This window comes from Hoplias malabaricus, chromosome 18 (assembly GCF_029633855.1).
Source record: "Hoplias malabaricus isolate fHopMal1 chromosome 18, fHopMal1.hap1, whole genome shotgun sequence".
Classification (NCBI taxonomy): Eukaryota; Metazoa; Chordata; class Actinopteri; order Characiformes; family Erythrinidae; genus Hoplias; species Hoplias malabaricus.
Genome location: NC_089817.1, coordinates 19,187,059 through 19,208,156, shown reverse-complemented (window position 1 = coordinate 19,208,156; position 21,098 = coordinate 19,187,059). Strand labels below are relative to the sequence as shown.

Below are 21,098 nucleotides of genomic sequence, written 5' to 3'. Positions count from 1 at the left end.
CTTTCTCATGTACCTCTGCCTTTTCCATGCCTTGCGGAGTGCTCTTCATTTTTTAATGAGCTGAAAATGTTCTTTTTCCCTTTAACTCATGGTTTTGGGTATAAATACCTTTTTTCTCTCCTTTTGGCCAAACCTGTCAAGGCATTCATGGTAGATGATCTCACTGAACATGTTCACTTTGCCTTTGAGAGAGATCTTAAGGATGAGTGCCAGGTAATTGTCCAATTTTCTCCAGGTCTCCAAATCTTTTCCTTTTGGCCACATGATGTTCATTTTCCTTCCAGGATCTTTCTCCTTCCTTCTCTCCTCAGTTGGTGGGGTCACATCTTCTGCTTGAAGGTTCACCAGGAAGTTGTTTTCTTCTTTTTGTCTCTCTATCTTTCTCTCTCTGTCTTTTTCTCTAACCCCTCTTCAGGTTTTAGCTGAGTTCCAAAAGGATCTCCTGTATGGACCTCAAAATCTCCTTCACAACATCTCTTGATATACATACATCCACACTAATCAAAATGTACAGTGTAAAGACCAGAGACAACATGAGAATTCTCTTAGACAATTTGATGATTATGGTTAAATGTAATTCTGTATATTTAGATCTGGAATATCTTTATGAACAAATCTGTTAATAAAACATTGTTTGCATTAAATTATAGAAAAAACAAATACATTATTATAAAGAGGCTATATTAAGATTGTAAACGTATTCATCATAGTTTATATATTTATTTCCTGTCCTAGGTGGCTGGTGTCCAGCACAGTTTGATTATTGATTATGTTCTACTCCTCTATTAATTGTAGTGTCTTCTTAAGTATGGAAATTGTCCAACAGTGCTGGACACAGGCTCTTCAGGATCTGAAGTGAACATCCCTGGTTTTCACAGAAGGGCTACAGCTACAAGGGGACTGCCACTGAATAACACCACAGGCGTGAATTTTGGATGACACAAAATGAATGATTCCTTCGTGTTATATACAATAGTGTGCAAAAGTCAGAGACAATTATTTAATTAATTCTTTTCTTTTTTTTTCAGTTAAAAAAAAACATTAAGTTCTAGTTATACATTTATTTTTGCCTTTAAACATTTTAGCATTTAAGCCTTAACAACTCAATATAACTTCAAATATATCAGTATTTAGTATGTAGCCACATAACATATTATTTGCTTTGAATTGTGTCACTCATCTCATAATGCTTAATGACCTCACAATTTATTAAGATTGTAGAGCATTAAATTGTCACTGAAAATGGGCTCTGTTACTTGACCTGTATTGTGTACAGCTAACAATCGAGAGAAAATATTCTTTCAAATATTAATAAAAAAAAGTCTCACAGGTTTCAGCCTTGATTACTGTACTCCTGTATGCCAACTGTTCTATCTGCTGATATTGAACTGTTAACATTGGTGCCAAAGTGTAGAATCATCACAATATGTAACATATTCTATTTTAAGAGATACTTTACTGTATTCATTTTACTTTAAGCCCGGCAAGAAACATAACACACACACACACACACTAAAATGTGTAATCCAAAATATGCAGAAACTAATTTATTTACTTGTTTTTTTTTCCCTACACCACTGACCCTTGGGTGTAGGTGTTGGAGCACATCAAGTTATCCAAATTAATAATAATAAAATGGTCATTTCTGATTTTGCACATTATAGTAAATACAACTTTTAAAAAAAGTTTGGCTGATTTTTAAGTACATTTAATATCAAAATTAAATGTAAATGGGCCAGAAAATTCTGTTGCTTCAAGATATATTTATGTTTCAGAAAGAGTGTAATTAAAATTTTGAGTGAGCATGCAAGGACACCATAATTTTTCATATATTTTTTGGACTGCTGGGTTGGTAGCTTAACCTGACTTAAATTGTTTTCAAAAACCACGCAGGTAGATATGTCTAGCCTTGTATTGTTGGTAAATTCAGCAATAGATCGGCATTTGTTTTGTTACTTTGTGAATCCAGTTGTTGGATATCAGTGCTAACTTAAAAGTTTTTTAACTGATTTAACTGATTAACTGATATGTTTAGATGTGGACTAAAGTCTGTAAAATCCAATGGGCAGTGCTGCCAACTCTTTTTAGAGGAAAGTAGCTAAAGCTTACTTGAAAAGTCGCTCAATGTTGCTAGATGATGCAATGCACTAATTTGCATACGCATTACAGGATCACGTCATATTTACATATTCCACCGAGCAGGAGATCACGTGATCACTTTTTTGACATTTCCCTGTAGTCATTAGCTAAGACCAGCTGATTAAATGACTGAAATCAGGTGTGTTCTAGCTTGATTAGTTAGAGAAACCAGCAGCTACAACAGCACATTACATATATAATAGGACACCCCAGCTGTACAGGGTAAATAATACAAACTAACTATGTGCATATTTACAAAGAACAACTTTTCTAAACATCTGAGTAATAGAAATGAGGAGTGGAAACACACCAGATTTATACTGGAGAGAAGCAGGAGCAAGTATGTGTGAGAAAGTCAGATGAAAGTCTGAAATTAAAAACATTTGAGCATAAACAAAATGAAAAAAAAAAACATCAGGGTTTTGAACTCCACAAGAGTGACGCCACATTTACCTTATTAAATAAAACAGCGTATGCACTACTAGGCTTTTTTAAATAGTGTATTTAAGGTTTGAGTCAAACATGGTAATTTGATTCATTTGCAATTAAAAATTTCAGGGTTTCCAGATTAAACATCAAACATTCAAATTTTAATATTGAATGTTTCACATGTTTAAATGAAGTACAGTGTACTGACTTGTGTACATAAATCATCCATTCTCAGTTCAGAAATGTAGAAGTACGAGAAGTAGTCAGGGTTTGTACAAAAAGTGGATAGATATGACAATAGTCGCTTTTTAAAAAATGTCTGGAAATTTGCTAAATCTAGAGACAAAATCACTAAATTGGCAACACTGTCAATGGGGCTTTTCTGGTCCAGTAAAATATAACATTAACTCTGTTCATTTCATAGCTACAAGGCACTATGTTTGTAGACCTGGCAGTGGTGGGTTTGGGCTGTAAAAGTATTGGACAGAGGCAGAACCTTTGAGGGGGGGATCATAGGAGCTCAGCTCTGGACTGAGCACTACTCAAAGAGAATATGCTGCTTCAGCAATGCTATGAGAGGCAGCAGTGTTTTAGCTTTGACTGTTTCCTTAGTGTATGATCACACACCCTGGACATTTCTTACAGATTGCTCCTTTAAAGAAAATATGTAAAATTATAATTTTCATAAAAGGTTTTTACTTTTTTGATGCAATAATTAATTACGTATACTTAATTACTGACATTAATTGATACTTTAAAATGCCATTTTTTGTTAGCCTCTGTACTTTCATTGTTCCAAAGCAAATCCAAAAAAATGTTCATTAAATACTATTTGACATTGCATTTATTATAGGTGATATATTTTGTATAAATAGATAATTAAATAAAGAATCCTTAAATCTAAGCGACTATGATGTAATGTTCAAAAGCAAGACTAACCTTCAACCTTGACTATGACAAGGCACTCCTCCACAGACTTAGTGGTGTTAACCATACATTTGTATTGTCCTCGGCTCTTCACACTGCTGTCCTTCAGTAGCAGGGAAGCATTGCCATTGGAAATCTCATCGGAGAAGAGAGACATGTTGCTGTCCTCAGGTTCATCTTCATCTTCGTCTTCATCGTCGTCTTCTGGGAAGCTGTATATCAGCTTTCCCTGTTGATACCACTGAATAAATACCTTCTCATCAGTGGAAGGAAAGGAGCAAGGCAGGATGCAGTCTTCAGAGTAGATGCAGGTGATGTGGACATCTGAGCAGTATCACAGAAAAGAAGTATAATAACAAGTAGAAATCCATCAGTTTTCATCATTGTTGCGATAACTTACAATTTTCTGCTACAAACAAAGAGTAATATATCAGGATTATCAGATAAAGTGTCTTGGCTACTTTATATGGGCCAAAATATATATACTGGAATACAGAAAAAAGTGCAAGCAGGCTCTGAACTACAATAGAATGTTGCAGAACAAATGTAGGCACACAGGAGAATCGTGCAGAGAGAAACTGGAGAACAGATGATTAGAAAGCAGAAAGTTTTTTGCAGTACAGGTCAATAAAAGGGAAAGTTTTTTTTGTAGTGCAGGAGAATTTTGAATGTTGCAGAAATTTTGAAGTACAGGAGAATATTGCCGCAAGGTTACAAGGTTAACCGCGCCCCTGAAATTGATTAAGCGGCAAAGAAGATGATGATAATTATGTTCACAAGGTTTTTCTACAGAAGAACATCCAAATAGACTAACAAAATCTGGCAGAAAGATTTGAGTATAGGAGAATACTGCAGAAAATTTTGGACTACAGCAAAATATCACAGAAATGTCAAATATCGCAGAAAATTTGAGTAAGGCTTTTACTACAGAGGAACAACCAAATATTCTTTTACAAAAAGAATGCTTGCACTGCAAACACCAACGAGAAGTATCTTCAGAACTGAGTCCAGACTGAGATCTGCAGAGTCCAGACTGAGATAAACATAACATCATAAAACATAAACTATGTATTTATTTTTTTAATATTTATATACTTTTTGCTCATTAGCATGTGGAAATAATCATTTTGCATGTTGCATACATTATTTGGGTGTTTGTGCAAATACTTTTGAAATACGCTTTACATACTGAGAGCAGCAGGACTTGAAATAAAATGTCTGGATTGACCATCTGCTCACTTCCATGTGCTCTGCACTCTGGAGCATCCATAATGTGGCTCTATACACAAACTGCTGAAAGCTAGCAAGTTAGCTGTAAATCAGTGGCAGAGAAAGTTCCATTGATACAACATTGAACTCCTAAGCTATAATAAGGAGAAAGAACAAAGCAAGTCAAAAGTAGAAAGCAATGCTTTGTGCTCCTCTCTTCAATGTTTTCCTTCCTGGATCCATTGATCTGTAGACGGAAGTACAGTACAGAAGCACAGTTGTTTGGAAGGAGAGCCAAAGGCAGGGAGGGGTGGGATCAATCCATCTATGTATCTATATATCTCTCTATACAGGTGCTGGTCATAAAATTAGAATATCATGAAAAAGTTTATTTATTTCAGTAATTCCATTCAATAAGTGAAACTTGTATATTATACCCATTCATTACACATAGACTGATATATTTCAAGTGTTTATTTCTTTTAATTTAATGGTTATAACTGACAACTAATGAAAACCCCAAATTCAGTATCTCAGAAAATTAGAATATTACTTAAGACCAATACAAAAAAAGGATTTTTAGAAATGATGGCCAACTGAAAATTATGAACATGAAAAGTATGAGCACGTACAGCACTCAATACTTAGTTGGGGCTCCTTTTGCCTGAATTACTGCAGCAATGCGGTGTGGCATGGAGTCAATCAGTCTGTGGAACTGCTCAGGCTTAATAAGAGCCCAGGCTGCTCTGATAGTGGCCTTCTGTTCTTCTGCATTGTTGGGTCTGGCCTATTGAATCTTCCTCTTCACAATACCCCAAGGCGAGTTTGCTGGCCAATTTTGAACAGGGATACCATGGTCCTTAAACCAGGTACTGATAGCTTTGGCACTGTGTGTCCTGTTGGACAATGAAATCTGCATCTCCATAAAGTTGGTCAGCAGTAGGAAGCATGAAGTGATCTAAAACGTCCTGGTAGACGGCTGCATTGACCTTGGACCTCAGAAAACACAGTAGACCAACACCAGCAGATGACATGGCACCCCAAACCATCACTGACTGTGGAAACTTTACACTGGACCTCAAGCAGCATGGATTCTGTACCTATCCTCTCTTCCTCCAGACTCTGGGATCTTGATTTCCAAAGGAAATGCAAAATTTATTTTCATTAGACAACATTACTTTGGACCACTCAGCAGCAGCCCAGTCCTTTTTGGAAGTGAGATGCTTCTGACTCTTGTTCAAGAGTGGCTTGACACAAATGTGACAGCTGAAACCCATGTCTTGCACACGTCTGTGCGTGGTGGTTCTTGAAGCACTGACTCCAGCTGCAGTCCAGTCTGTGTGAATCTCCCCCACATTTTTGAATGGGTTTTGTTTCACAATCCTCTCCAGGGTGCAGTTATCCCTATTGCTTGTACACTTTTTCTACCACATCTTTTCCTTCCCTTCACCTCTCTATTAATGAGCTTGGACACAGAGCTCTGTGAACAGCCAGCCTCTTTAGCAATGACCTTTTGTGTCTTGTCCTGCTTGTGTAAGGTGTCAATGGTCGTCTTTTGGACAACTGTCAAGTCAGCAGTCTTCCCCATGATTGTGGAGCCTACAGAACTAGACTGAGAGACCATTTAAAGGCCTTTGCAGGTATTTTGAGTTAATTAGCTGATTAGAGTGTGGCACCAGGTGTCTTCAATATTCAACCTTTTCACAATATTCTACTTTTCTGAGATACTGAATTTGGGTTTTTCATTAGTTGTCAGTTATAATCATAAAATTAAAATAAATAAACACTTGAAATACACCAGTCTGTGTGTAATGAATACAATATACAAGTTTTACTTTTTGAATGGAATTACTGAAAGAAATCTTTGACTTTTCATGATATTCTAATTTTATGACCAGCACCTGTATCCATCAAATCTTACATTTGTAGGATTCAACATAATACCTATTCCAGGTTTAAAGATCGGTTCAACAAAAGACCAAACTTACACTTTTCCTTATTACACAAAGTGTAATTAAATCCCTATGAAATATTTAGTTTTGCATATGAACATTGAGGCTAATGAGCGGAACTAAAATATATGACAAGGTGAACTACATGAACTTCTATTACATTAGCCTAAACATAAGCTTGACTTTGGATACCCAGTGGTAATTCATGTTTCTCCACTCCTTGTGAGCATGCTCAAAAGCAATCTCCTAAAATGTCTGAAATTATCCTGTATTCCTTGACAGTAGATCTTTTCTCTAAGCAGAGAATGAAGAGAATAAAGGGACTATACATTATATGAAGATGTTATTCAAAAATATAAAGCATTTGCAGAGATGAGTGTTTCGCTGTTATTTAGTCATGAAATTGCAAAAATACAGACCTCCATATGAAATAAAGATCTATAATCAGTTGTTGTGTAAAGAGTTATCTGACAAACCTGCTACAAAATGTGCTGTAAGTTATGAATTAACTGAATACTAATGCATTTTTCTAAAATCCTTTTTAGTGTACAGAAAATCGTTTCACATATATACTATGCCATTTAGTTAGTGAGATATGCTTAGTTAGCTTATGATGAATCTTATATGAAACAAATTTTTACTGTGACACATGCATATGACATCCATCCATCCATTATCTGTAACCGCTTATCCAATTTAGGGTCGCGGGGGTCCAGAGCCTACCTGGAATCATTGGGCGCAAGGCGGGAATACACCCTGGAGGGGACGCCAGTCCTTCACAGGGCAACACAGACACACACACATTCAATCACACACTCATACCTATGGACACTTTTGAGTCGCCAATCCACCTGCAACGTGTGTTTTTGGACTGTGGGAGGAAACCGGAGCACCCGGAGGAAACCCGAGCACCCGGAGGAAACCCACGCGGACACGGGGAGAACACACCAACTCCTCACAGACAGTCACCCGGAGTGGGAATAGAACCCACAACCTCCAGGCCCCTGGAGCTGTGCGACTGCGACACTACCTGCTGCGCCACCGTGCCGCCCCCTGCATATGACATAGAGAGCTAAAATCATATACAGTGAGAGAATCATTTTACAACATTTGTATAGGTATATATCATTTAAATTATTCATTAATTGTCTGTAAGTGCTTATCCAGGTCAGATTTAGGGTTAGTGGGTCTGGAGCCTACCCAGAATCACAGGGTAAAAGCAGGGAAACATCCTGGATGAGCTAGTTACTTATACTAATATTCATTTTTAAAAACTTGTTGCTGTGGCACGTTCATATGACCAAAAAATTCTTGTAATTCTTGTTAAAAAAGTATTGTAGTGTACAGACACCCATCTGACAAACGTACCACAAAATTTAGTTAGTTATTGTACTACACAAACGTCAGGGATCAAAAGTCATTAATCTTATATAAAAAAGATAACAATTGTAAGTTAAACAAGTTTAGTAATTTGACTCATATTTTCCCTTGTGGGGAGTTTGACAACCGAGCGTTGCCACTAAACACACAAAAAAACCAGAAACAACACATTCAGTCTTACAAATCTAGGTGGATTACATCAGGGACTCAAAATGATACAATATTGATTAAAATGATTAATCATTATACAAAAGAAACATTTTTGTATATTTTAGCAGGCACAGGAACAAAAGACTGTTTGAAGTTGCATGGCATTGTATTCCAGAGTGCTCTTGTTCCACGTGAGGGCACCATTGCTCCTGAAGCTTTAATCAGGAACTTAATCTCCTTTTGACTTTATGAATCGTATTTAGCTTTAGCACAAGGGTACATCCGCACCTCCACTTCACCAGCAGCTGATGGATTCTTCTTTGTAGAGAAAAAAGAAGGGGGGCTTTGCCGTTGCATTGCATTGGGGTCTCTATGCTATCACTGTAAAATTCAGATAACTGATCATTTTGGTGGCCTACCATGCAATCTGATGTGGGGACCTTTGTGAATAAATGTATTATATGTGCTCAGAGCAAAGCCCAGCACCTCCTGACTTTATTACCTCTCAAGGTAATATAGTCATCTTAGTAGTGATGGATCGTTTCTCAAAAGGGTGCCGGCTTATTCCTATGAGGAAATTTCTGCCCGCTATGGAGACTGCAGAGTTCCTGTTAAAGGAGGTCTTCAGGTTTTATGGTCTCCCTTGTATGGTAGGCTTTTTGCACAAACCTTAACATTTCAGTCAGTCTCTCTTCTGGGTATCACCCACAGTCAAAAAGCCAAGCAGTACATTTAAACCAGGAAATTAGTTGCTTCTCGTGCTCATACTGCAGTCACTCCCAAAATGACTGGAGTTGGTTCCTACCCTGGGCAGAATATGCCCAAAACTGGTTTATCCCACTTTCAATGCATTCTAGGATACCAACCCCCTTTTTTCCCACTGTTTGGTGTATGATCTGACGTCCCTGCAGTCGATTGGATGGGAAGGCGCGAACAAACATGGGAAGAGGCCCATGTACAACTTCAGCGAGCCGTTCACCATCAAAACATGCAAGCGGATCGATGTTGTCGCCGCCACTCAGAGTATAAACCTGGACAAATGGTATGACTCTAATAGAGTGGAAAGTGAGTGGGCATTGCAATTAAAATCTCCAAAAGTACTGCTGTATATGATTTTTTCATACCGTGGTTTCAGGGACACTACAGTGCAGAGAAAGATCCACCACTCAAAAAATACCTGTTCAGCATTGCAGAGGAAACGTATGTTTTGCATACTTAGAGAAACAAAGTGATTCTGCTTCAGAATACATGGCCCTGTAATGAGACACAATCTCCAGGAAAATGAGCTAACTGTCTTTAATGATGGCACTGGTGTCCTTTACTAAAGGTTGCAGTTAGTGCCCATGGGAATGAGTCATATGTCTGTGGTTGATGCAGATCCCAGAGGTGATAATTTCTGTTCTCAGAATCAAAGCAAGGATCTGTTCCTGTGAATCATCAGCAATGCCCACATTTCCTGCCAACATTTGCAGGCCTAAATTACTATCCCTTCTTACATAGAGGACCACCCTGGCACTGCACTAAGTAAACTTAAATTATATTCATAATTGAATGTCCATATTAGAAGTTCTTTTATTTGATTTACATAGTTTAGCACATACATGTTTTCAGCTACACCATAATATGTAAAATGCACGTATTACTCAATAGTTACTAGTAATATATAGTATATAGTAAATATATAATATATAGTATTTAACTTCCACAAAAGTGTTCCACTAGAGTCCACAGTTAGCCTCATCTATGGGTGTTTGATCTGCCATTGGTGGGAAATCTTACATACATGGTGGTCAGTTCAGAAGATCAGATTCTAAATGTGATTCTAAAATTCTAATGGGAAAACTGTTTTGGCAGTGTCAACTAAGTCAAAACAAGAGAAGTAATCTTGGAATGATCTGTGTTTCTAGAATTTACCACTTTTATTTATTTTGTGATCTTCACAATACAATTTGACGTGTATTGTTTATCTTATGAGGGTCACGGTGGCGCATCAGGTAGTGTCTAAGTACCTCTCCATGTGACTGTCTGTTTGATGCGTTTGTGTTCTCCCTGTGTCCACATGGATTTCCACGGGGGCACCAGTTCCCTCCCACAGTCAAAAAACACATGTAGATAGGTGGATTGGTGACTCAAAAGTATCTCTAGGTGTGTGTGTGTGACTGACATCCCCTCTAGGGTGTATTTCTGCCTTTCACATGACTCTGGGTAGACTATGGACCCATCGTGATCCTGAACTGGACAAGCAGTTACAGACAATCAATGAATGTTTATCTTATCACCAGCCTTAGGGTGGTCAGAGCAATATAAACAAAATCATAGGAATGATTTTGACATTCAGAACATTAATGATTTGTGACCGATGGCTTTTCTGTGGTTTTAATATTGTGTTGAAAATGGGATGGAGACCTATGAAATACTGAGAGACGTGACATTCATGCTTGTCAGTGACTAGAGGTAAACTAATTCTCATTGAAATGAAACAAAACTAAATTATGAGCAGAGTCAAATATTTTTTACATACAGAAGCAGATAACATATTTATGAAAGTATATATATATATATATATATATATATATATATATATATATATATACTTTCACACTTTCATATATACATACACATACTTACAAAAGTGAACTCATAGGCGAAGATGATTATAAAAGTTTATTATTTCTGGAAATTAAGTGATTTAGTATTTAATGCTGATGTTAGTTTGATGTTGCCATTAAGGCTTAGCAGGTTTGTGGAACTAAAACCTACAATGCTACAGAAAAGTTTAAAAAAGAAATACTTCTATTTACAGATTATATTGCTTTAATGGACTCGTGTCAAGGCCTCCATATCTTGAGAACCCTGAAGAGTAAATAAATAAATACTCCAGTAAACCATGGCAAAACAGGTTCAACCACATGTCACATTGTGATGCTACAAAGCGCTATGGTGAAACATGTTTGTAAAGAATGTTAGACTTCTTTGTGAAAGCATTTATATTCATCTTTCCACTTGGCAGAGTGAATGATTTCCCGGCCTGACAGCTGAATCACAGCAAGCTTACTTCAGAAACCTGACCAATACAAACAAAGAAGAGCTAAGATAAAGCCTGGTCTCATACACACAGCAAGCTGCTGCATTCCTATCAAGCCTGCACATCTGGAGCCTTTCAGGGACACTCCTCTGGAACACATAGCTGTCCAAATGTGCTTCACCTAATTATTCTCTCTATGCTGGCACACGCATATGCATGTTATCTGCTTGGAAAGGATAGTTTCCGTATCAGAACACTGTCATGAAATGTGCCCATTCAAACTACTTGTTTTTTTATGTTTATGAGTTTATGTATTATATTCAATCATCCAGTTTGGTCCATTTCTGCTACAGTGCCATTAAGGTCTTAAGCACACATTTTATAATGTAGCCTTTAAGCTTTAATATTTTAGCCTTAAAAACTGTATATATATATATATATATATATATATATATATATATATATATTTTATATATAACTGTGTATATATATATATATATATATATATATATATATATATATATATATATATATATATATATATATATTTTTTTTGGTTGCTAGTATGGACCAAGCTGAAACAGGGAGGTGAACTCAGAAGTATTTGGATATATTCATTTATCCCGTTGGATAAATGAATATGAAAAAAGGGTGGAGACAGGGTGGAGGTGGGAGCAAGTTTTAAAACAGGAGGCTTGGTGGGTTTGATAATGGCCGAACACGGCTCCGAATATGGGGATCAGCAGGAACGACCCAGCACGAAGGAGCGAGCTGACGTAGTGAAGCAGTCGAGTAGAGATCCGTCTAATGAAACTAAATGAAGCAAGTTTGTCCGACGTGGAAATGATGTGAATTTGCGGGTTATATATAGGGCTGAGTTTGGGCGTGGTCCTACTCCCAAAATTATGTTATTACATAACTTCAATAATGTCATTAGAACTGGAAATGGGGGAAGATATTCAGAAACTGTATACAAAAATAGCCCAAATTGTGTTTTTGGCTTGTAAGTATCAAAACTTTTTTTTTTTTAATCAATTCCCATATTATGAGTGTGTTTATCTATTTTTTTATCTACACCTCTATGAAAGATTTAGACTAGACTAGCTGGATCATTGTTGTATAGTGGATATGATGAATGTGTATTAATTTCGAATAAGAAATTTTGACTTTCTGAAGATGTGATTTTAAATACCCAAGCTTTCGCTAGTTTTCAGAGACATCTCTAACTAAGATTGTAAGGTGAGATAAACCTCCAGAGCAGGCCCATAAAACCCCCTCCAAAGACCCTTTTTATGACTTAAGGACCCCCAGGGTCAAGAAAAGAATGCAGAGAGACACAGAGACTCAATCTTGATTAAAACTCACAATGCCCCCTTCCACCTTTAAAGACTGTTAACTCTAAAAAGACTCAAACATCCCAAAGTTCTTACATGGAAAACAAGTTGTATATGGGCACAACTGTTTGAAATGAATCCCGTTTTGACTATCAAAATAGGTGGAATTAATTTACGTGTGTTTAAAGTCATTTTTGTTTATATGAATTTATGTAGAACCAAGGGAGCCACATACTATGTGTTTAGTTGGTTAATAATTATATAGAACATGGTTGTCTTTTTCTTAATGATATTACTTTGTGCTAACATATAATCTTTTATATTGCAAAGTATTCACTCAGGGATGGTCAAGTCTTTGTCTTGTCAAGTGTCATAAATTCTATATGATGCCACTCCCAAGGTACAGGAAACAGCCAATCAGGAGCAAGAAAAGCTCCAATTCTCCCTCATTGAGGACAAATCAGGTATTCAGGGCGGGTTTTCTAAACTCTGGTTAAAAACCTGTGGCGCCAAATGACAAAGGCTTTTTTTTTTGTAGCTTTTTGAGCTTTTAAGCTGTTTGGGCTTCTGCCCCTTTTTCTCCACTGTTCGACTCTTCACTTCAAGGCTCCAGATACTTGGGGCGTTATCTCTCTTAGCCTTTTTCAAGGCTAAAAGAGTAAAATGACCTGGGTTTTGGAAATGACTCTGCATGCGTCAGACTCATGGCTTTCTTAAACAAATTTAAAGTGTGGTCCAGATATAAACTACAGATTAAGAAAAGCAATGGTTTAACCCTAGCAAGATTTCAACGCCACACCCAGAGCATGAAGGAAACCTTAGACCTCTGACCCTCAAAACGACGACAACGCCATGAAGAGGACGGCTGCACGCCCCCTCAGAATGACCTTCTGAGATGCGTAAACCTGCCCAGGAGAGACCTGCATGGACGTGTCTCTCTTTCACAAGGCGGCAGATCAGCGATGATGAAGAATCCCCACAGAGACCTTCAGAACACCACGTGTTCAGACCAGCTCTGACGGCTGCGTCTGAAAGCCTCGGGAGAAAATGAACGCCCGCGGTTGCAACCTACAAGGCCCGCGTCTGCAATTCTCCAGGAAGTCGTGCCGGAAGGCACCGTCAGCAACATGCTCCCTGTCGATCTCTCGATACGTAAGGTCACATGGTCTCATGTCTCTCATGGCTCATGGGTTGGTATTGAAAGTTTGCTGGGATAAACAATAACCTTTCTTAGACCTTAGGGTAATAATTATCATAGAGAAATTCCCTCATATGTTAATCTCCCTGTTCCCTCATATTTCGCTGTAATTCATTTCATTATATGAATGTCTAATTAATACTCATTATTTGATATTACAATTAATAAACCAGAAAGGAACTGCAGACACAGAAGAAGAACCCGAGTAAGTGCATGCTTGTGCATTCTGTATTTATTTACCATCTCAACTGATCTTGTGGACTTCCTGTGCTGTGGCTCCAGTCACCTGACTGCAAGTATCAACTGAAACCCATTCTAAAGGTGTTAAGTACCACTACTGATTCAATTAGGGAAACAATCAGCTCGAGGGAGTTTCAGCTGTGACCACTCCCTCAGGCCTTTTGTTCTCTACCAAACTGTCAGTGGGCGGTCTTCTCACTAAACCCTTAAAAACCATGTGCTCTCCGGATCCATCTCAGAGGAACTGCAGACACAGAAGAAGAACCTGAGTAAGTGCATGCTTGTGCATTCTGTATTTATTTACCAACTCAACTGATCTTGTGGACTTCCTGTGCTGTGGCTCCAGTCACCTGACTGTAAGTATCAACTGAAACCCATTCTAAAGGTGTTAAGTACCACTACTGATTCAATTAGGGAAACAATCAGCTCGAGGGAGTTTCAGCTGTGACCACTCCCTCAGGCCTTTTGTTCTCTACCAAACTGTCAGTGGGCAGTCTCAGCTGGGACAATCAATCACCAACACAAGACAGCTGTGTGAGATCTCCATTACAAAAAATGAATGATCTCTCTGAAGCGTCAGCGAAGCGTCAGCCTTTGTGTTCAGCCTTTCTGGGGTAAAGACATAACGTGTCCCCCAAGCGAGGCCACCAAACCAACAACCTAATTTTCCTCTTTCCACAATGTGTCCCTACCCCATCTCTCCTCTCTCTGGAACTCGCAGGCGCTTCTACTTCCACAGACGGAAACGAAACCTTGATAACCTTCGCTCTCTATATCACACATCCACACCCATAACCAATTCCTTCTTAATAGGTCTATGGTCTATGGTCAGTCTGCAGTAAACAAAGCAGACTTCATCTCTGCCTATGCAAACCATCTTTCACTTGACATCCTAGCCCTCACTGAGACTTGGATCAAACCGGAAAACAGCGCTACCCCCACTGCTCTCTCCATCAACTACAGATTCTCCCATACACCACGGCCTGGTAAATGAGGTGGTGGTACGGGGCTGTTGATTTCCAACACATGGAAATATACCCAGTTCGAATCATCAGTCTCATACAGCTCCTTCGAATTCCATGCCATCCTGATGACTGCACCAGTAAAAATGTATGTGGTCGTTGTATACCGTCCCCCAGGGCAACTGGGTGATTTCCTAGAAGAACTAGACACTCTACTTTCATCCATCCCTGAACATGACTGTCCCATGCTCATTCTCGGTGACATGAACATCCACCTTGACACTCCGGCTGCTGCTGACTTCTTCTCTCTGACCCACTCCTTTGAGCTACAGCAGGTATGCACCCCCTCAACTCACAAAGCAGGTAATGCACTTGATCTCATTCTCACCAAACACTGCCTAATTAACTCTGTAAATGTTACTCCTCTACATCTCTCTGACCATTACTTTATTCAGCTAAATGCTTGTCTCCCTCAGCAACCCACTGTGTCCGCTCCCCCTGTCCCCTTCCGGCGCAATCTTCGCAACCTATCTCCCACCCACTTCTCTGCCCTTGTGACTTCTGTTCTCTCACCCCCCAGCACCTTCTCATCTCTTGAGGTCAATGACGCCACAGAGTCACTCTGCACAACACTGAGCTCCTGCTTAGATCGCCTGTGCCCTCTGACTACCAGACCCGCAAGACCCATGCAGCCCCACTCGTGGCTTACTGACTCCCTTCGATCAATGCGCACTAACCTCAGAGCTGCTGAGAGGAGATGGCGAAAAACAAAAGACCCATCACACCTGACACAACTACAGTCCCTGCTCTCAGCCTTCTCAACAAATGTCACCATTGCAAAAAAGAAATTCTACCAAGACAAAATCAACAATGCTACTGACACCCGGAAGCTGTTTTCAACCTTCAAGTCTCTGCTGAACCCTCCACCTCCACCCCCTGCAACCAACCTCACCGCTGACGCATTTGCTGACTTCTTCACCAGCAAAGTTGCTGCAATCAGCAGCCGGTTTTCTGACCCCTCTACACAGCCTCCGGCTCCCCCTTTGAATCCTCCTAAACCTACTGCTTCCTTCCCTTCTTTCACTCCTCTCACAGAAGACGAGGTATCAAATCTTCTTAGAGGTGGCCGTCCCACATCCTGTCCACTGGATCCCATTACTACCACCCTACTGCAAACCATAGCCCCGTCCATTGTGTCCGCAGCCACTCATGTAATCAATTCCTCACTAACCTCTGGAACATTTCCAAACACCTTCAAGCAAGCTCAAGTAAGACCTCTACTCAAAAAACCTGCTCTTGCTCCTTCTATAGTAGAGAACTACCGACCAGTCTCTCTCCTCCCTTCCTGTCTAAAATCATTGAAAGAGCTGTCTTTAAGCAGGCAACAAAATTCCTCTAACAACATAACCTTCTTGACTCGAACCAATCCGGCTTCAAGAGCGGCCACTCGACGGAAACTGCACTTCTGTCAGTAATGGAAGCTCTTAAAGATGCAAAAGTAACAGGTCAATCCTCAGTTCTCATTCTGCTCGACCTATTAGCAGCATTTGATACGGTCAACCACCACATCTTACTAAACAAACTCACTGACATGGGCTTCAAGAACAATGCACTCTCCTGGTTTGAGTCCTATCTCAGTGGACGATCCTTCAGTGTGTCATGGCTTGGACAAACATCAGCGCAACACCACCTCACCACAGGTGTGCCCCAAGGCTCGGTGCTGGGACCCCTCCTCTTTGCCTTGTACACTACCTCTCTAGGCCCAATCATACATTCGCACGGCTTCTCCTATCACTGCTATGCAGATGACACACAGCTCTATTTATCCTTTCCTCCAAGAGACACTTCAGTGGCAACTCGAATCTCTTACTGTCTCTCTGACATATCTACATGGATGAAGGAACATCACCTCCAATTGAATTTATCCAAAACTGAACTACTGGTCCTCCCAGCCAAGCAAGCTCTTCTCCACAACATCAGCATCAAGCTAGAGTCCCTATCAGTGGCTCCCACCAAGGTTGTAAGAAACCTAGGTGTCATGGTTGATGACCAGCTGACCTTCGCAGATCACGTTACCGCTGTAGCTCGATCGTGCCGCTTCTCCCTATTCAACATAAGGAAGATTAGGCCATACCTAACTCAATATACAACACAGCTCCTCGTTCAGACGTTAGTGATCTCCCGTCTAGACTATTGCAACGCCCTCCTGACAGGTCTTCCGGCCTGTGCTGTGAGACCACTACAGATGATCCAGAATGCGGCAGCACGCCTGGTCTTCAACCAACCAAAAAGAGCACATGTCACACCCCTATTAGTTGAGCTGCATTGGCTACCCTTAGCTGCTCGCATCAAATTCAAATCACTAATGATGGCCTTCAGAGTATTCACTGGTTCTGCTCCCATCTACCTCAATAGACTCTTAAAACCATACGTTAGCGCCCGCCCTCTCCGTTCCTCAAAGGAGCGCCTACTAACCCGACCAACCCCCCGTACAGGTCAGTTGAGGCTATTCTCATCTCTGGTACCACGCTGGTGGAACGAGCTTCCAAGCACTATCAGAGCAACAGAAACCCTCTCTGCATTCAAGAAATCTATGAAAACCCAGCTCTTCCGAGAGTATCTTTTGCACTGAATGTCTTTCTTTAATGCACTTATTACTTCCTGGCATATTGCACTTAATGTAAGGTACTTTGTATAATTTGTGCTGTAGGTCGAATGTTAGATCCTCTTTTGTAAGTCGCTTTGGATAAAAGCGTCTGCCAAATGCATAAATGTAAATGTAAATAAACCAGTTGTGTGATAAAACCAATCCTTGGTTATTTGTTTGTGTGTGCACCTTTGTTCTATGGAATTATAATTTCTTGTTCAGATTCCATTTCAGAGTCAAGAACCCGCTGCGGGTCAATGAGCATAATTCAATAATAATAGTTAATTCTAGCTAATTCTGCTGTATAATATGTGAAGATGACCTACTTTTCTACGTTAAAATTAAGATAGGCTCCCAAACATGGAGCTTAGCAAAATGAATTAAATAATAAATTATTAATAAAATAATAATTAATTATCATTGACTCCGCTATGCAGTGCTAATGCCACCCCAACGTGTGCATACTATTTCCACTACAGTTGTTAGGGTTTGATGACATTTAGCCACAAAAAATATTATGATGTGTGGCTGCTTCAGGTCAATCTCATTTCATGCTTTTCTCTGGAGATTATACCAACTATGTGCACAAACCTCCAGTAACTGAATTCATCACATACTGGTTGTTGTGACATCACAAAACATTAGTCTAAGGTAGGCTGTTTGTTTTCATATATGGATTTCATTGGCTATAAAGTAAACTTTTGTAAGTACATTTGTAAACGTTGTTAATATTTATATACAATATTATGCAGCTTTATTCAAATAACAAATATATATTGGGCTCTTCAAAAGTGATTTGTAAAGTCCAACTGGAGTGAAATGGGTGGCACGGTGGTGCAGCAGGTAGTGTCACAGTCACACAGCTCCAGGGACCTGGAAGTTGTGGGTTCGAGTCCTGCTCTGGGTGACTGTCTGTGAGGAGTGTTCTCCACATGTCTACGTGGGTTTCATCCCACAGTCCAAAAACACACGTTGGTAGGTGGATTGTTGCCCTGTGAAGTACTGGCACATCCTGTAGGGTGTATTCCTGCCTTGCGCCCAATGATTCCAGGTAGGCTCTGGACCCATCGCGCCCCTGAACTGGAAAAGCGCTTACAGTAAATGAATGAATGAACTGGAGTGAAATACTTTGCTGAGCTCATTAAAGCTTCTGAAGTTATGTTGTAAATGGGGCACTTTTTAAGGTGGCCTGTTTTTATGGTTTGGCAGATACTTCCTACAATTAGTGCTATAATGTGCTTTGCCAACAGAGAAGTGAACATGTAATTTAATTTTTTTAAAAGTTTATATTCATTAAAATTATTTATACATGGCATTATCCTCATTATTATTACTTCTGCTTATAAGTGGCAAAGTTTGTGCCACATATTTCATCCAACATTTCTTGAGAAATCAGAATATCTCTAGGGATTTTGTTCTCCTTTTGAATAGTAACAAATTCTATGCATTTTCGGGGAAGACTTAAAATTATATGAACATTTGTATGAGGTTTTTATTGTATTCAGTTTTTGTATTTTATTGTATATTGGATATTTAGTTGTAGATCACACAAGCCAATTCAACTCCTAAAATGTATTAGACATTGCTATATACCTTCATAGAACAAAGTTCTGCTGCTTCACATATTCTTGATTTTATACCACTCTGAAGCTTGGCATCGAGCGTGGAGAATTCAGACTCATGTGTGTCCTACTTTATTAGAAATGTATTTCTCAGAAAATGTATTTACATGACTCAACAGTGTAATCATTGCAGTCTATAATCTATCTGCAATCATTGTACCTTAAAGTAAACAAATTCATGTATTAGAAGGAGTTTCTACAGACTGTAGGATCTACAGTGCCACATCACAGAGTGAAAACTACTGGCAGTGAATGAAGAAGTATAAAGATTACTGTAAATCATTTAGTTCTATATCCATGTTAAAGCATGGATTACAATGGATAGGCCCAGCTGCAGAAATCTTCCTTTGACAATAATTGATTACAGATGTTTTTCAGAGCTTACTAGTGTTAATCCAAACCACTCCATTATCACCAATCACATGCAGCACTCAGCAACCAAAAATTATTTATGTCCAAAATGATATGAATGAACTTGGAAGAAAAGAAAGCCAACACAGGATGTATGCAGAAGTACTAAAAGGTCAAACAGGTTGTACTGATTTTCATAGTAAAAAGTTACACAGGTCATTAAAATTAAAATATAAATATTAAAACAATAAAATCTTTTTTCTTAGGTTCTGGTTTCTGTTTACTAGCTTTGATTAACAAAGTAGCAAAATGTAAAAGCCATTAATTATGTTTTATTCAGTATGCTACATATGTTTACCTATTGAATGTTAAATGTGTATTAAACTGTGCCTAAATGTGTTCTCTGAGAATGTGTCTAAAAATACATTCATATATTTTGAGCAGGGCACCGAAGTTTATCAGAACTTTACCCCACTTATTTCAATCCTTTGAAATAAGTCCCAGAAATAAGGAATAATCCCAGAAGCTTTGAAGTGGCTCTTTTGATTAGATAAATGTGACTCATTTAGAATCACGATTCATTGTTTGAAGTTCACCGCATGGTACATTAACCTTTGAGCTTGCAAATAAATGCCACATGATACAAGAAAAAGAACTATATCTTACCTGGAGTCTTACTTTGAACCAAGGGAAGAATCCAGAAAAGAGGGCAAATCCCAAAGAATGTGTATGACACACTCTGAGTCAAAAAATCCAGGAGCTGCATGTGCAATGTGAGAAGTAAAAAGAGAGAGAGGGAGCAAGAGACAGACAGAAAGTGAGAGGGGAAACAAATGAAAGAGGACTAAACTGAGAGAGGAACTCCTTTAGAAATGCTTAGTCAATGGGATGTAGTCTGACTACACAATTCTCTGTAGGCAGTGGGAAAAGTTAACTCTTTCTGACGTCCCAACTTCACCTGAAAGCAGATAAACAAGCAGTAGACTCAGTCCCAGAGTTGAGTCTGAAAGAAGCTAAGAGAATGCTGTAGCCAGTGACTGTGTCTGAGAGTTGTAGGTGTGTTTGACTGAGAGAGAGTCAGAAAGGGGGATGTTTAACACACCCCATTCATAGATCATTGGGCTTCACTGTGCAATGAATGGTCACACCTCCTTCTTACCCTTTCTTCTCTCTCCCTCCCTTTTTTCTCTCTAACTCTCATTCTCCTTTTACAGGTTTCCCTCCCTAGACTTATTTTCCAATTATTTACCTTACATTTAGAACTGGCATGATTCTGCTTTATTTGTATTGATTTTGACCCCAGTATTGATAATATTCTGATATCTATTAATGATTAATAGCTGAGCACTTGATAATATTACAACATGTTAATATTCCATATGAACAAAACATGATTTGTCAACATGGAACAATTACTTTTCTTGTGCACACTGTACAAGTTTAATTTTGTGTTATGCCAAAGAGAAATGGAAAATTCAAAATGAGACTGTTGAATAAGAAGCCAGATTCAGTTTCATGTTCTTTTTTACAATA

At 39.0% G+C, this 21,098-nt stretch overlaps 1 protein-coding gene across 1 annotated transcript in view; it reads right to left on the bottom strand.

Annotated features, from left to right (window-relative positions):
- Positions 1-20,541, bottom strand: part of hhla2a.1 (HERV-H LTR-associating 2a, tandem duplicate 1) — a 30,352-nt gene extending 9,811 nt beyond the window's left edge. Inside the window, exons 1-2 of the mRNA XM_066651680.1 lie at positions 20,232-20,541; positions 3,508-3,819 (exon numbers count right to left, since the gene is read on the bottom strand). Of these exons, the coding sequence (XP_066507777.1) occupies positions 3,508-3,819; positions 20,232-20,331 (412 nt within the window). The 5' untranslated portion in view covers positions 20,332-20,541. The remainder of the gene's footprint in view (positions 1-3,507; positions 3,820-20,231) is intronic.
- Between the last annotated feature and the right edge of the window lie 557 nt (positions 20,542-21,098).